Source organism: Cavenderia fasciculata, assembly GCF_000203815.1.
Source record: "Cavenderia fasciculata unplaced genomic scaffold Scf_EU5ZYIE01EUG8B-5, whole genome shotgun sequence".
Lineage (NCBI taxonomy): Eukaryota > Evosea > Eumycetozoa > Acytosteliales > Cavenderiaceae > Cavenderia > Cavenderia fasciculata.
The window spans coordinates 205459-222458 of NW_004457642.1; the positions used below are offsets into that span (position 1 = coordinate 205459).

Sequence of the window (17000 nt, forward strand, 5' to 3'; positions counted from 1 at the left end):
TCTTTTTAATCAATATTACTCTATTGATAAATCGTTATATATTGTGGAATTAATAATAATGAATATATTTATTGGTTTTTAATGAATATCCTTTAAGACATTTTTGCTAATTTTTGTTGCATATTCTTATTGTGTCTTTTCGTAACTCTTTTCTTTTTAACCAAAATAATTGATCCCGCTGCAATGGCAACAGCACCAACAACTCCGACAACTACACCAACGACGATCCTCCATGTATTGGATTTACTGTCACATCCACTGTCAGCACTCTTGTCGATTAATAATGGTGTGAAATCTGGATCGAGGGAACATGATTGGCATTGTGGCATACTTATTCCAATTAATATAGTTGATTGTGATTGACCATCTGACGAAGCAGTTTTGTTGATAATCGATGTTCTCGAGAAAGTTGGTCTTCCATCAGATAATACATAATCGATAAATCTACCTGTGAATTGAATATTATCTTTCACCACACGTAGATATTGAATAGAGTTGGATAGTTGATCGTAGCTGAGTGTATCAATATTGACATCTTGACAATCAAATTCGATTGATTGATCATTGTTGATGGTTGTTTTGAAGATGACTCTGAGTGTTGTCAAGAATGTGTTGAATGTCCAATTACTAATGTTGACTGATAGTTTGATTGAATTGGCATCGATATGAAGCTGTTGATTGCCAAATTGAATGTCTCTTGGTTGTTGTGAGAATGATATCGTTGCTGTTACTAGTGATGCTGTTGTTGTATCACTGTTGTTGAGTTGATAGTTGACTGTTGTTGTTTGTGTTTGATTATCTGTCAATATAGTTGAGCTCCAACTGTTTGTCAATACTTGATTGATGATATTATCATCAGTGTCTATTTCTTGAATGGCAATCATTTCAAATTGGAAATCAATTCCATCGATATCAAATGATGTTGTTGGTGATTTCGTATTGGGTGTGTTTGTGTGATTGCTTGTCTTTGTCAAACAATTATCAATTGAACTATATCCAGTATCACATTTACATTTCCCATTGATACATTGACCGTGACCATAACAATTAAATGGACATGTTAATTCACCACCACTGCCATCGCTATCTGACCCTGAACCTGATGACTGTGATGAAGGTTTAAAATAAATCCAATTATTTCCATTATTTGTTGAATTATCAACAGTCAATCTGACCAAAGCCAAACCATCAGTTGGTTCACTGACCAATGTACAATTAATCAATGACTGTGATTTATATGTAGCTTGACAAACGGTACTATTCAAAGTGATTGATACAATAGTTTGTTCGAATGGTCCGAAATCACCATAAATACTAATCAATTTTCTATCATTTTTATCGTATTCTCCTGATGCAAAAGTAGGGTATTCTAAAAAATAATAAAATTAATATTAATATATTTCCATTATTGATATAATAGTGTGACATTATTTTCTATATATACTCTTTGAACATTGATCAGAATAATAACCAGTATCACAAACACAATTTCCATTAATATTACAGGTACCATGACCCGAACAACCATTATAAGTACACAAACTTTCAAGAGTTGTCAAGTTGGCCATCATTGGAGCGGATGGGAAACCTAGGACTGTTAATGTAATATTTGTCAACCCAATACCTGGCCAGTATTTTGCTTGGGTACATTCAACTTCAGTCGAAGTTTTTACAGTTACAGTGCAAATTGAAGGATCGCCATTAAAATAAACGAGCACCGTATCTAATGTAGTTGTTCCAAAGGATCCAAAGAATAGATAATTTGAACCAACATTGATTAAACTATCCCATGATATTAATACTACATCGTATGGATATAAATCTAATTATAAAATGAATGGTTAATATAAACATTTAATAGATTCTTACATTCATCAATTATATGTTGTTGAATAATATATTTACTTGGAATATCAAATTCTTTGTTAAAACTATAATATTGATTGGAAACTGTTAATGTGAGATGGTCATTGCTTTTTAGATTTCCATAAACTGTACAACTCATTACACCACCTAGAGTTGGTACGGTTGGGTTAATACAATCGATAGTACTATTTAATTTGACAGTGTGTGGCAGATAATTATTTATATAAGTTGTTGTAAAAGAAATAATGGTGGCATATGATGCGACCTGAGAATACGATACACCACCAGACAAGTAAATTCCAACTTCTAAAATAGTAAAGTTAAATTGGTAGGCAAATGGATACATTTTATCCAATGAGAATGTAGCATTTCTTTCTGGACCTGTAGGGATAAACATATCATATAAACTATTTTAAAAAAATAATCAGAAGTAAGTATTTTAATTTTAAAAAAGTACAAAGATAATAATAAAAAGATTGATTGATAAATTACCTTAGATGTTTGTTTGGAGTTATTGCAGTTAAATAATATCGACCATTCACCACGTCATCTCTTCCATATCCAATGTTTAATCCAGTAATGTTTCCCCTCCCAGATACAGTATAAATCATTGTTGTATCAATGGTAATATCTGGAAAGAGTAGATTCAAAATTAATTATTAATTTGGCATATTTGTTTAAAAAAAACAATGTTTGTTTACATACTGCATTTAAAACCAGCATCGAGGACAATATCAGTTTGAACATATAAAGAATTCTTTTGATAACAAAGGAAACATTCAGGTACATTGGTAATCAATGGACACCCTTTAATATACAATCGATTATTACAAAATGATTGTGGAATCGATGTTGACAACGCAGCATTGTTTCTCACATCAAGAAGGATATTATTTGCATTTTGGAAATTCGACCATTGAATTCCACCTTGAAACTTGTTATTTGAATATTTTCTATATTTTATATTTGATGGTTTTCAAAAGAAGATGGTTGGTTTAGTTTGGTAAATATTAATCATGGGGTATTTGTTTTTAGATTACATACAATGAGTTAACATTTTTTAATGGAATGTTTGGGAATACTGTAAAGTTACTATTGGTAGCTTCCACGGTAGAAAGGGAATCTGGGAATTGGGTTAACGGAAATACAGTTTCTACTGAGCGAGAATAGGTTCTAAAAATACCACAGTATTAGTTAGTTTATGATTGGGTTTTATAAATATGTGATATGTGGAAAACACATACAATTCAGTTAATCTTGGAAATGCACTCAATGGATGTGAAAAGGTTGTAGCGTATCCTGTCACTGCCCTGTTGTGATTAAAAATAAAATAAATTAGGTTGTTGAAATAATAATAATAATAAAGTAAAAATAAACATACAGGGAGGTAACATAGTTGGGATTGGCCAAAGTCGCAGAAACTAATGCATCTTGGGTTATTAAATGACTAAATTAAAAAATAAATAAAATATATTTGTGTTAGTTTTTTTTGTGTATAGTAGTAGTTACTGTTAGAGACAGGATCGTTTTGATCCTTACAATTTAAAAATAATAGATAAACCACAATCAATAATTAAACCAGAAGGGGAAGAATCTACATTAAAAGTAAGACTTCGTAAAACTGGGAATTTTGCATCAGAAAAAGTAACCGTTTGGGCAATTGGCGGAATATTCCATCGTAATTTTAAATCTTGTAAAAGGGGATGGGCTGGTGTATTCTGATCGATATTAATAGTTCCAATTACAGGAATAGACAATACTACAAATTGAACAAAATTAAAAGCTGGGAAGTTATGTTGAAAATAGGTTCCTTCAATGATCAGTGTATCCAACAATGGCATTCCAATTGGGAATCCAACCGGAAGAGATTTGATAGATGTATCAGCTTTGATACTTTAAAAAAAAAGATAAATAAATAAATGGTTAGTTTGAAAGAAAAAAGGGAAAGTTATATATAAATATATATATATTATCACTCTTTGATTCATACCTAATTGATTGAATCTTGGGCAAATCCTTCAGAAAATTAAGGACATTTAGAGTTTGGGATTTGACGGATCCAATCAAAATATTGAATAGTGTCAACTCGGGAAACTCAAATACTTGTGATCCTGATGGTACTGCTCCTATAGTAATTGGATAGTTGGAGGCATCACTAAAAAGTAAAATAACAGTTGTTAATTTAGGGTCGTGATAATGTATGCAATGATTAAATAAATAAACATTTAGAGATAAACGAGAATAATGTACCTACAATTTAGTGATATGTGGTGTTGTTCCAGTGCTACAAGTAAAGTAAGCTGAACTACAGATAGATGCTTGATCTTCTTGAACATTCAAACAGTATTGTCTAATCACCCAAACTGCAGATGCCACTAGTATTGATAAAATAAATGAAAACGTTATGTTAATACAATACTTTAATTTGAATGAATGAATGTATCTATTACCTTCTTCTGATGGCATTACTTGACATTCTGTACATTGAATAACATTGCATACAAGCAATGAAAGAATCAACACCAACAATCTTTCAAAAGTACTCTTAGGTGAGTTTTTCATAGCACTGAATCTATCTTTATTTACTATTGCGAGAAACACAAGTATAGTATGTATGTATACGTTCTAGTATATGTTATAAACTCTCTTTCTGAATAATAATAATGTTATGAAAATATCATATGAACAAAGAATGACACAGTTTAAAACCCATCAAACTAAAGAATCTAACGAATATGATAATTGTAAAAGATATTTTAATGATTTTTTAATTCTTATCTTCTTAAAAAATCCTTGTTGGCGTGAAAAGAACACGATCTTGCGCATGATCGAGACGATGAAAACAGCTTTATTCATATTAACTACGTTATTTTAAAAAGTGATCCACCGAGGTAAGTTTTGATGAATCATCATTATCGTTCATCATCATCATCATCACCATCAGATAGATCGTCATCATCATCATCACCATCAGATAGATCGTCATCCAAAGAGTTGACATAATCGATAAATTCTATTTTAGGAGAAACTGCACTAAGGGAAAAGTGCTTGATGGCTTCTAGACATTCTCTTCGGTTTGGTTGAAGGAGTAGTATCGACCACATGACGTCAAAGAGTTGAATAGATCCTTTCCTGCCGATTGCATAACCACATTCCTCTGTCACCCTTACTGATCTGCTATCTGTTCCGGCATAACTCTTCTCAGTGTCCTCTATGAAATGGTAGTCATACAATAAAGGTTCATTGCTATTATTCTTTTTGAGTGATGCCATGTGTTTTAATAGTCGCCATCCACCAAACTTGAGTTGCAAGACATTCTCCCATTTGTACAAGTTTTCGTCATTCACTGGAAGATGACAAAACAAATCCTTTCTTGCATGTCTCGAAAGGAATGTCACCAATGATGAACACTCTGAATGTCCAATTTCATCGAGAAATTGTCGTACCAATGGATGTAGATTTGGATAGCTGTGACAACAACAATACTTGAGGTCATTGGCTCCCTTTTCGAGTAGCATACGTGCCATCTTTGCATTCCTTACTTGTACATTCCTAACTATGATTTCAAGATCATATATACTTCCTCGGCCGGCAATGTACTTGTCGATGAGGTGTGAGGCCAGCTCGACACCTTCATCGTCATCTCTACTACACACAGTGCGCAAGTTAAAGACAACTTCACTGATCAATGAAAGATGTGAGAACAATGCATATTTGGCTATCGCGTCATCTGGAGTTACTTTTTGATTTTGGAGATACAAGTTGGATGATGGTATGTTCGAGCCAGCGTCACTATTGTTTCGACATGGTTTATCGATTTTATTTGACTCGGATATAAAAGAGAGTTCAAACTGAAGACACATATCCAACTCCATTCTAAGCAGATGTTTATGGATGAGATCTCTCTGTCGAATCTCTGGAACCGGTCTACCTTCGTTGTATGTGTTCCATGTGTCTGATGACTTGACACGATTGGCGAGGTCGAGCAAAAGGTGTAGAGATACCAACTCTTGTATCATCAATGGATTTTGATCGACCAGTTCAGCAGGGAACCTCATTTTGAGGTCATTGATGATTTGATTCTCTGCATGAACCCACCTGACAGTTTCCATGTCTGTTGATTTTACTATTGTTGGTTTGCCAAGCGCCCATCTGATCGACTCCATTCTCTCACCAATATCTTTGATTGCCAGTAGTTGGGTTGGATAGTTCGAAGGAACCTTTCTATGATCCTTATCTTCTCCTCCCAATTTAATCGGAGCCAGTGGAAAGTTATTCACCAACCATTTGTATCCCAAAGAATCATGGTCGAATATCTCTCCATATCCATCAAATTTAACATCCATTTCCTTTAACCATTCAAGGATGTGTATTTGATTGCGATTTGCTGCAGGAGCAAACAAACTCTTTAAATACACCTCTCTGTAGTACTTGTGTTGTTCATTTTGTTGGTGAATTGATTTGACAATATCAAGATGTCCTAGTTTACATATAATTTGCATACACTCGATTGTGTAAATTTGATCTTTGTATTGTGAGTTGTGTATCATTTCAAATTGATGATGATCAGTCACATGTGACAATAAATCATTCATTGTAAGACTATTAAACTTGACAGGTATACCACATTTGATCTTATCGATCACCAAACCAAAATAACCATTCTTTAGCATTCCATCAACATCAGTCCAATCATCATATCGATACAACTCTAAACAATAGATCATCTCTTCATCACTATATCCTCGATAGATTGATGTCTCTCTAATCTCCTTTAATATCTTTCTGAGTAATACTATATTTCTAATTACGTTCCATATTGTTGTTTCTCTTGTTGTTGTTGTTATACTACTACTACTATTCATCTTGAATTTATATAAATCTGATGAACAATGATCATGATTATACAAATAAGAACGCTCATTCTTATAGACGTCAAAAAACTTGGATAGAGCGGATTATCACTGATCTTCAAGTTTATTATTTTTCCTTTTTTATTATTCCCTTTTTTTATTCAAGAATGGATCAGAAGTTATTTGTTGATTTTATCTAACTTGTACTGTATATCATTATTGAATCTTTTGGTTGCACTTTTCTTTTTATACTAATTTTCAAAAGTCCACTTTTCCAAATTTCTCTGGTGATCTCTATTTTCTACCAGAATCACACTTTGGGAGAGTAATAGGGTACAACTAGTCCAATGGTACCTATTTCATTTAAATCCAAGAGTGAAAAAAATTCAACCAAAGTCGGAAAATTGAGGAAAATTTTCAACCAAACTCGGAAATATATATTTCCGACTTTGGTTTTAGAACAGATAATGATTGTTTTCAACCGTTTAAATTGCATATATACATAAAACAGTATATTTTATTAGGATATGCCGATGGATTTTACTTGATCTCAAAATTTTATCATATGGACGAGGCACTTTTTCTGCCAGTCATTCCCCCATAGTAATTTGGCTTTTTTTCCAAGTCCACCATAGTCATGAGTCTTTGGCGCCCATAGTAAAACTACTAAATGTTTGACCCAAAAAATATTTTATAGTTTTGTTGTTTTTAAAGATACTATATATATATTCTCTATTATTGTTGTAGTTTATTGTTATATACTTTTGGTCAATGTTTGTACGATTTTTGGTTTTTCAAAAAAAGTACTATTTTGCTACTTTTTACCTTTAATTTTAAAATAAACTTAAAAACTCTTGTGGTAGTAGATGTAGCATCATTAGATACACCTTTTGGAATAGTTGAAATTTGTTGACATTAATTTTTGTTCATAAAAAGTGGCAAATTATTCTTGGTGTTTTTTTTTCAAAAAATTTTAAAGGGTCAATCAATATAATCGATGCAACTCCGATGGCAACAGCACCAACAACTCCAACAACAACACCAACAATGATTCTCCATGTATTGGATTTACTGTCACATCCACTGTCAGCATTCTTGTCGATTAATAATGGTGTGAAATCTGGATCGATGATGCTTTCTGATGATTGTGGCATACTTATTCCAATTAATATAATTGATTGTTGATCATCTAATGAAGCAGTTTTGTTGACAATCGATGTTCTCGAGAATGTTGGTCTTCCATCAGATAATACATAATCGATAAATCTACCTGTGAATTGAATATTATCTTTTACCACTCTAAGATATTGAATAGAGTTGGATAGTTGATCGTAGCTGAGTGTATCAATATTGACATCTTGACAATCAAATTCGATTGATTGGTCATTGTTGATTGTTGTTTTGAAGATGACTCTGAGTGTTGTCAAGAATGTGTTGAATGTCCAATTACTAATGTTGACTGATAGTTTGATTGAATTGGCATCGATATGAAGCTGTTGTGAACCCAAATTGAATATCTCTTGGTTGTTGTGAGAATGATATCGTTGCTGTTACTAATGCTGTTGTATCACTGTTGTTGAGTTGATAGTTGACTGTTGTTGTTTGTGTTTGATTATCTGTCAATATCGTTGAGCTCCAACTGTTTGTCAATACTTCGTTGATGATATTATTATCGGTGTCTATTTCTTGAATGGCAATCATTTCAAATTGGAAATCAATTCCATCGATATCAAATGATGTTGTTGGTGATGTTGTATTGGGTGTGTTTGTGTGATTGCTTGTTTTTGTCAAACAATTATCGATTGAACTATATTCAGTATCACATTTACACTTCCCATTGATACATTGACCATGACCATAACAATTAAATGGACATGTTAATTCACCACCACTGCCATCACTATCCGAACCTGATCCAGAACCAGATGACTGCGATGAAGGTTTAAAATAAATCCAATTATTTCCATTATTTGTTGAATTATCAACAGTCAATCTGACCAATGCCAAACCATCAGTTGGTTCACTGACCAATGTACAATTAATCAATGTTTGTGATTTTGATGTAACTTGACAATCAGTACTATTCAAAGTGATTGATACAATAGTTTGATTGAATGGTCCAAAATCACCATAGATACTGATCAATCTTCGATCATTTATATCGTATGATCCCGATGCAAAAGTAGGATATTCTACAAAATAAAAATAATTAATATTAATATATTTCCATTATTCAACATTTTCTATACATACTCTTTGAACATTGATCAGAATAATAACCAGTATCACAAATACAAATACCATTAATATTACAGGTACCACGACCCGAACAACCATTATAAGTACACAAACTTTCAAGAGTTGTCAAGTTGGCCATCATTGGAGCGGATGGGAAACCTAGGACTGTTATTGTTATATTTGTCAATCCAATACCTGGCCAGTATTTTGCTTGGGTACATTCAACCATGGATGAATTATCCATAGTCATAATATTACAAATAGAAGGATCACCATTAAAGTATACTGCCACTTGATCCATTGAGGTTGTTGCAAAGTTACCAGTGAATCTATAGACTGAACCAACATTGATTAAACTATCCCATTTTTCCAATACTACACCGTAAGGGTATAAAACTATAAAAAGAATGTTAAGTAAATATGGATATATTTTATCAATTATAAGTTGAATATAATTACCAAAAATATAAAATTCTGAATCAAAACTATAATATTGATTGGATACTGTTAATTTAAGTTGGTCATTGGATTTCAATAAGTTTCCTTGAACAGTACAACGCAGGTTACCACCTGGAACTGGTATTGATGGGTCAGTACAATCGATTGTATTATTTAATTTGACAGTGTGTGGCAGAAAATTATTAATATGAGATACTTGAAAAAAAATAACAATGGTACGAGGAGCGACTTGACTATACGATACACCACCAAAAAAGTAAACTCCAACTTCTAAAAGTGTAAAGTTAAATTGGTAGGCAGTTGGATAGAATTTATCCAATGAAAAGGTAGCATTTTTTGGTGGACCTGTTCCAAATGATATATCATATAAACTATTTAATAAATAAAATATTGATTGATGAATAATTAATATTAATATCTTTAATTAATATCTTTTTCCTGAAAAGATATGAATGATATGGTTGCTTGATTGATTGATAAATTACCTTAGTTGTTTGTTTGGAGTTATTGAAGATAGATAATATTTACCATCAATCATATCTTCTCTTCCATATCCAATGTTTTGTCCGGTAATGTTTCCCCTCCCCAATACAGTATAAATCATTGTTAAATCAAAAGTAATATCTGGAAATATAATATGAGTAGATTAAAAATTAATTTGATTATTTTTAACTATTAGTGTTATTTGTTTAAAAAACAATGTTTACATACTGCATTTAAAACCAGCATCGAGGACAATATCAGTTTGAACATATAAAGAATTCTTTTGATAACAAAGGAAACATTCAGGTACATTGGTAATCAATGGACACCCTTTAATATACAATCGATTATTACAAAATGATTGCGGTATCGATGTTGACAGTGCAGTATTGTTGGTTACATCGAGAAGGATATTATTTGCATTTTGGAAATTTGACCATTGAATTCCACCTTGAAACTTGTTATTTGCATATTGTCTAGTATGTAAATGATTTGGTTGGTTTAGTTAATGAAATAATCAGAGGTTTGGTTTTGTTTGGATGCATACAAATAGGTAACATTTTTTAATGGAATGTTTGGGAATACTGTAAAGTTACTATTGGTAGCTGTAATAGCTATCAAGGTACCTGGAAATTGTGTTAGTGGTAGAGCAGTTGCTGCCGAGTGAGTATATTCTCTAAATAAAACAAACTATGTTTAGTATTGATTTGAAGGAGTGCGTTTTTAAATATTTCAACACATACAATCCAACTAATTTTGGAAATGCACTCAATGGAGGTGAAAAGGTTGTAGAATACCCTTTCAATGACCTAAATAAAGAAAATAAATTAGGTTTGGGAATAATCACGATTAAAAATAAATATATATATTTTGACGTACAGTGAGGTAATATAGTTGGGACTGGACAAAGATGCATTTACTATTGCATCTTCTGATGATAATTTGCTAAATAAATAAAAAGATAATTAATACATGTGTTAATTTAAACCTTTATAAAGGGTTCAAAGAATGAATGAAAATAAGTTCTTACAAATTAGCAAGATATGACAAACCGCAATTTATATTTAAACCAGCTGGGGCAGCCTCTACATTAAAAGCAATGGCTTGTAAAACTGGGAATATTTGATCAGAAAGAGAGATCGTTTGGGCGAGTGGTGGAATAAACAATTGAAGGGACAAAAATTGTAATTTGGGATGGACTGGTGTATTTTGGTCGATCGTCACCGTTCCAAGCACAGGAATGGACATCTGAACCAATTGGGGAAAATTAAATACAATGTTTTGTTGAAGATAGGTTCCTCCTATCATAAATGAATGCAGCATTGGCATTCCAACTGGGAATCCATCTGGAAGAAATATAATAGATGTATCATATTTGATACTGTAAATAAAGAAAGGTTAGTTTAGATAGATAGTACGTAAAATGGACTCTTTAGATCTTTCATACTCTATGGATTCGAGCATGGGCAAATCCTTTAGAAAATTAAGGATGTTAAGAGATGGAGAACTAACAAATCCAACAATAATACTGATTACAGCTAACTCGGGAAATTCAAATATTTGTGATCCTGATGGTGCTTGTCCTGTAGTAATGGGATAAAATGAAACTACACTAATTATGTTTAAATGTTAGGTCATAACTTTTATGGCATATATACAATGCAGTTACTTACATTTTAATGATATGTGGTGTTGTTCCAGTGCTACAAATAAAGTAACCTGAACTACAGATAGCTGTTTGATCTTCTTGAACATTCAAACAGTATTGTCTAATCACCCAAACAGCAGATGCCACTAGTATAAATTATAAAAAATTAATTAATCATTTTTATCACCAAAAAATCATGATGTCTCTCAATCTTACCTTCGTCTGGTGGCATTACTTGACATTCTGAATATTGAATAACATTTAATAAAAGTAAAAAGAAGAGAAAATGTATACAATTATTATGTGTTTTTGCCATTATCTTTGTTTGAATTGAGCTAATGATGTTTGTTTAGGAACAAAAGTAAAAAGAAGCAAAAGATCAAAAAAAAAAAAAGAATCCATTGTTAAAAGATACTATAAGAATCTAGATACCAAACAATCAAGATTATTAAATAACCCGACGATCATTTTTTACTATTTTCAGGTTAATAAGATAATCTTGCAATTAATAAATCCTGTGCATCAAATAATAATCTTTATTTATATTAAATTAATTCATTTTTGCTAATTTATGTTGCATTTTATCGTTGTATCTCTTTGTTGTTTGCTTCTTTTTAATCAATATAATGGATGCTACTCCGATGGCAACAGCACCAACAACTCCAACAACAACACAAACAATGATTCTCCATGTATCGGATTTACTGTCACATCCATTGTCATTACTCTTGTCGATTAATAATGGTGTGAAATCTGGATCGAGGGAACATGATTGGCATTGTGGCATACTTATTCCAATTAATATAGTTGATTGTGATTGATCACCTGATTCATCAGTTTTGTTGATAATTGATGTTTTAGAGAATGTTGGTCTTCCATCAGATAATACATAATCGATAAATCTACCTGTGAATTGAATATTATCTTTTACCACTCGTAGATATTGAATAGAGTTGGATAGTTGATCGTAGCTGAGTGTATCAATATTAACATCTTGACAATCAAATTCGATTGATTGGTCATTGTTGATGGTTGTTTTGAAGATGACTCTGAGTGTTGTCAAGAATGTGTTGAATGTCCAATTACTAATGTTGACTGATAGTTTGATTGAATTGGCATCGATGTGAAGTAGTTGTGAACCAAATTGAATATCTCTTGGTTGTTGTGAGAATGATATCGTTGCTGTTACTAGTGCTGTTGTATCACTGTTGTTGAGTTGATAGTTGACTGTTGTTGTTTGTGTTTGATTATCTGTCAATATCGTTGCTGTTGTTGTTGTTGTATCACTGTTGTTGAGTTGATAGTTGACTGTTGTTGTTTGTGTTTGATTATCTAATGATAATGTTGAATTCCAACTGTTTGTCAATACTTGATTGATGATATTATCATCAGTGTCTATTTCTTGAATGGCAATCATTTCAAATTGGAAATCAATTCCATCGATATCAAATGATGTTGTTGGTGATGTTGTATTGGGTGTGTTTGTGTGATTGCTTGTCTTTGTCAAACAATTATCGATTGAACTATATCCAGTATCACATTTACATTTCCCATTGATACATTGACCGTGACCATAACAATTAAATGGACATGTTAATTCATTACTATCTGATCCAGAACCTGATCCCTGTGATGAAGGTTTAAAATAAATCCAATTATTTCCATTATTTGTTGAATTATCAACAGTCAATCTGACCAAAGCCAAACCATCAGTTGGTTCACTGACCAATGTACAATTAATCAATGACTGTGATTTATATGTAACTTGACAATCAGTATTATTCAAAGTGATTGATACAATAGTTTGATTGAATGGTCCGAAATCACCATAGATACTGATCAATTTTCTATCGTTTAAATCATATTCTCCCGATGCAAAAGTAGGATATTCTAAAAATAATAATTTTAATTAATTTTTTTCCTTTTCTATTTTTAATTTTTTAATTATCTATACATACTCTGTGAACATTTATCAGAATAATAACCAGTATCACAAATACAGGTACCGTTTTGATCACAAGTACCATGACCCGAACAACCATTAGAATAAATACATAAACTTTGAACTGATGTTATATTGGCAAATATAGGGGTGGAGGAGAACCCATTGACAGATATTGTAATATTTGTCAATCCAATACCTGGCCAGAATTTAGTTTGGTTGCATTGCATTAGACCTAAAATAAAAGACCTAACATTACAAATGGATGAATCCCCATTAAAGTATACAGCCACTTGATCCATTGTAGCTGATCCAAAACTGCCTGTAAAGTCATAGGCTGAACCAACTTTGATAATACTATCCCAATTTGCCAATACCATATTTGATGGATAGTATGCTAATAGAATAGAAAATAAAAAGAATTATTAATAATTATTTCTTTTTTTTTCTCTTCTCCTCTGTTTTTTTTTTTTTTTTTGAGAAATATATTTATAGTTACATGTCATGTTTACAGTTTTGTCAAGTTGGTATTGGGAATTGGAGACTGCGAAATTCCAAGTGTCACCTTGTTTGAATGAATGTCCTGTAATATTGCAATACACAATGGTATTGGTAGTTATCTGACCAACTGGTGAAGTGATACAATCGATTGCATTATTTACTTTGATGGTGTGAGTAATAAATGAATTGAGTGCATTGGCAAAAACTTGAAATTGAATAGTCTGTGATGCGAGTTGTTTATATGTTACATCTCCCTCCATCATTATACCAACTTCCACTGTTGTAAATGTGAACTCGTATTCTGGATAAAAGCTATCCAACCTGATTAAAATAGGTCTTGGTGGTCCAGCTGGAGATAAATCTTCTACTCTATCAATTATAGTAAAAATAAATAAATAAATAAATAATTACAAACAAATAATAATAATAAAAATGTTTCAACTTACTCTATGATTCTGTTTGGAATGACAGGTCTTAAATTGTATTGAAAATCAACCGACATGCTTCCATATCCAATATTTTGTCCATTGATATAACCATATCCAAATATAGTATAAATATTTGTCGATTGAAATGTAATATCTAGATAGAAAAAAAAAAAAAGAAAAAGGAATAAATATTAAATATTAATAAAAGTTATATTGGTGAGATAGAGTCTCACGTTCCAATTGATGGTAACATACTGCAAGTAAAACCAGGGTCTAGAACAATGTCTGTGTAAACATTCTCAGTATTCTTTTGGTAACAAAGGAAACATTCAGGTACAACGGTAATACCTGGACATTGATAGAGATTCAATCTATTATTGCAAAATGATTGTGGAATCGCAGTCACCAAGTCAGTATTGCTAGATACATCGAAATATATATTATTGGCATCCTGCAATGCACTCCAAGGAATGTCACCTTGTAGCTTGTTGCCAGCGAGTTGTCTGTGTAGAGTAAGTCGTTGATTAATAAAAATGAAATCATTTAAATTATAAAGTGTTGGGTTTTAAACATACATTGTTTTTACATTATTGATTGGAATGTTTGGGAATGCCGTTAACTGTCCGACAGTTGAAGAAAATGTTTCAAGTGAATTAGGGTACTGACCTGTAAATGGAAAATTGGTAAATGTAGCAAATTGATAGGTTCTAAATATAAATAAATAAATATTATTATTATTAGTTTTGGATTCATTCCAATGATGATCAAATAACTATTATTATTCATTATTATTATTACTATTATTATTATATATGATTACATACAGAGTAACTATATTTGTAAAACTATCTATTGAAGGATATAGCTTTATTGGTGCACCTTGAAGCCTCCTATAATAAATTTAGAAAATACACATTATTAATAAAATGACCGAATTTAAAAAAAAAAGAAAGAAAGAAAGAGTGAAAGAAAGTATTTCTATGACTACATACAATAAGGTTATAGATTGAGGATTCAATATATATACAACAGAATCAGTTGCAGATTGAGGTGATGAAAGAGTACTGTTAGAAATAATAATATTAGGTTAGTTAGAAGGTTGTTGACAAGAGTATCTGGATCTCATCCAATCCAATCGAATCTATTCATTTCTACTTACAAACTTTTAGGATTTGAAACATTACAATAGGTTGTCAATGCTTTTGATGAAATAACAGACAAAAGAGTGATGTCTTCCAACGCTGGGAATGATTGAGCAGTAAACGATATGGTACGGTCGGTTGCCAAGTATACCCCAATATTTAACTTTTTCAGGTTTGGATGTATAGGAGTGGTCTCATCGATGGCGACGTACCCAAACACTTCAAATTGGACACTCTCAATAGCAGGACCAAAATTAAATATAACGTCGTGTTGAAATTTAGCACCTTGAACCGAAAAGAAAGTTAATAATGGCAAAGAAGGTCCAAAATTTGGAGGCAACATATTAGCGGTTGAATCTGATTTAATACTATAAATATTAAAGAATGAATATTAGTGTTTATCGATCGGATTGAAAGGTTACATCATAATATGATCACTTAACTTACTCAATAACTCGTAGACTAGTCATACTAGCTGTGATGAATTCCAAAATATTTGTGTTTGGCTTTGTAAAAGATATTGAAGCAGTGATTTTCAGATTCACCAACTCTGGGAAATCAAATTGACTCACTCCTGTTGGTGTTGTAGTAGTTGTAGTTGAATACCCAACTAAATTACTTTTTTTTTTTAAAGAGATAGAGATAGAGAGATAGAGAGAGAGAGAGAGATAGTAGTGTTAGTGAGATTCGAATCGATTTGTTGCATGTCTCATCAAGTATAGATACAAACATATTAGTGATATGACGAGGTGTTCCTGTTGAACATGTAAAGTAACCTGAACTACAAATACTGTTTTCAACTTGTGTAATCGAACTACCATATTTTTGAATGATCCATATCGCAGAGTTTACTATATTGTATATTATTAAAATGTAGATGAGTAAGTATCAGTTACATGTTTGATTGAGTTGTCTCGTGATACTGATAGATAGATAGACAGATGCAAACATACATTCAGATGCTGGTAGCTGACATTCTACATGATCGATTATATTACATATCGTTAAAAGAACAATGAGAATGAAGATCACAACTTGACCGTGGGTTCGAACAATTTCTTTTTTTTTTTTTTTTTGTGTGTCTATGTATGAGTGTGTGTGTGTGTTTGTAGGATGGATGATAGTGAGTCTAAGTCTATAGTCCAAAGGTTATGTGATCGGAAACCATCCCAAATGATGAAATACCGAGATATTTTTCAAAGTTTGTTGAGAGGTGTTGGGATTTTGGAATGAATTCCCGAAACTATTGATCGGGGTTCTCAAACATGCACTCAACCCGAGTTAAAATTGAAGAATCTGATCATTTTTTGTAATTTATTATTCTACATTGTTGAGAGTTTATGTTGCAACAAGTCTTATTGTGTCTTTTAATAATTCTTTTCTTTTTCATTAATATAATCGATGCTACTGCGATGGCAACAGCACCAACAACTCCAACAA

The 17000-nt window shown here is 31.9% G+C and overlaps 4 protein-coding genes across 4 annotated transcripts; all 4 read right to left on the minus strand.

The window, feature by feature from the left end:
* Positions 1-92: 92 nt before the first annotated feature.
* DFA_09549 (EGF-like domain-containing protein) lies at positions 93-4428 on the minus strand (the record flags this gene model as incomplete). Its single annotated transcript, XM_004352153.1, has 12 exons — positions 93-1369; positions 1445-1822; positions 1870-2273; positions 2359-2497; positions 2572-2819; positions 2911-3039; positions 3111-3176; positions 3248-3313; positions 3406-3759; positions 3857-4021; positions 4121-4241; positions 4281-4428. The coding sequence occupies 12 exons, from the start codon at positions 4426-4428 to the stop codon at positions 93-95; spliced, it is 3495 nt and encodes a 1164-aa protein (XP_004352205.1).
* A 350-nt stretch (positions 4429-4778) lies between these two features.
* DFA_09550 (uncharacterized protein) lies at positions 4779-6790 on the minus strand (the record flags this gene model as incomplete). The annotated part of the gene is made up of 2 exons (XM_004352154.1): positions 4779-6661; positions 6775-6790. The coding sequence occupies 2 exons, from the start codon at positions 6788-6790 to the stop codon at positions 4779-4781; spliced, it is 1899 nt and encodes a 632-aa protein (XP_004352206.1).
* An 855-nt stretch (positions 6791-7645) lies between these two features.
* DFA_09551 (uncharacterized protein) lies at positions 7646-11863 on the minus strand (the record flags this gene model as incomplete). The annotated part of the gene is made up of 13 exons (XM_004352155.1): positions 7646-8212; positions 8274-8911; positions 8973-9353; positions 9417-9787; positions 9902-10040; positions 10128-10375; positions 10447-10575; positions 10643-10708; positions 10779-10844; positions 10930-11245; positions 11429-11511; positions 11573-11693; positions 11764-11863. 13 exons carry the CDS (start codon positions 11861-11863, stop codon positions 7646-7648), a joined length of 3225 nt encoding a protein of 1074 aa, XP_004352207.1.
* Positions 11864-12097: 234 nt separating this feature from the next.
* On the minus strand, positions 12098-16950 carry DFA_09552 (uncharacterized protein; the record flags this gene model as incomplete). Its single annotated transcript, XM_004352156.1, has 12 exons — positions 12098-13437; positions 13506-13886; positions 13989-14359; positions 14437-14572; positions 14674-14921; positions 14994-15125; positions 15243-15308; positions 15411-15482; positions 15578-15928; positions 16008-16178; positions 16291-16411; positions 16887-16950. The coding sequence occupies 12 exons, from the start codon at positions 16948-16950 to the stop codon at positions 12098-12100; spliced, it is 3453 nt and encodes a 1150-aa protein (XP_004352208.1).
* Positions 16951-17000: the final 50 nt, after the last annotated feature.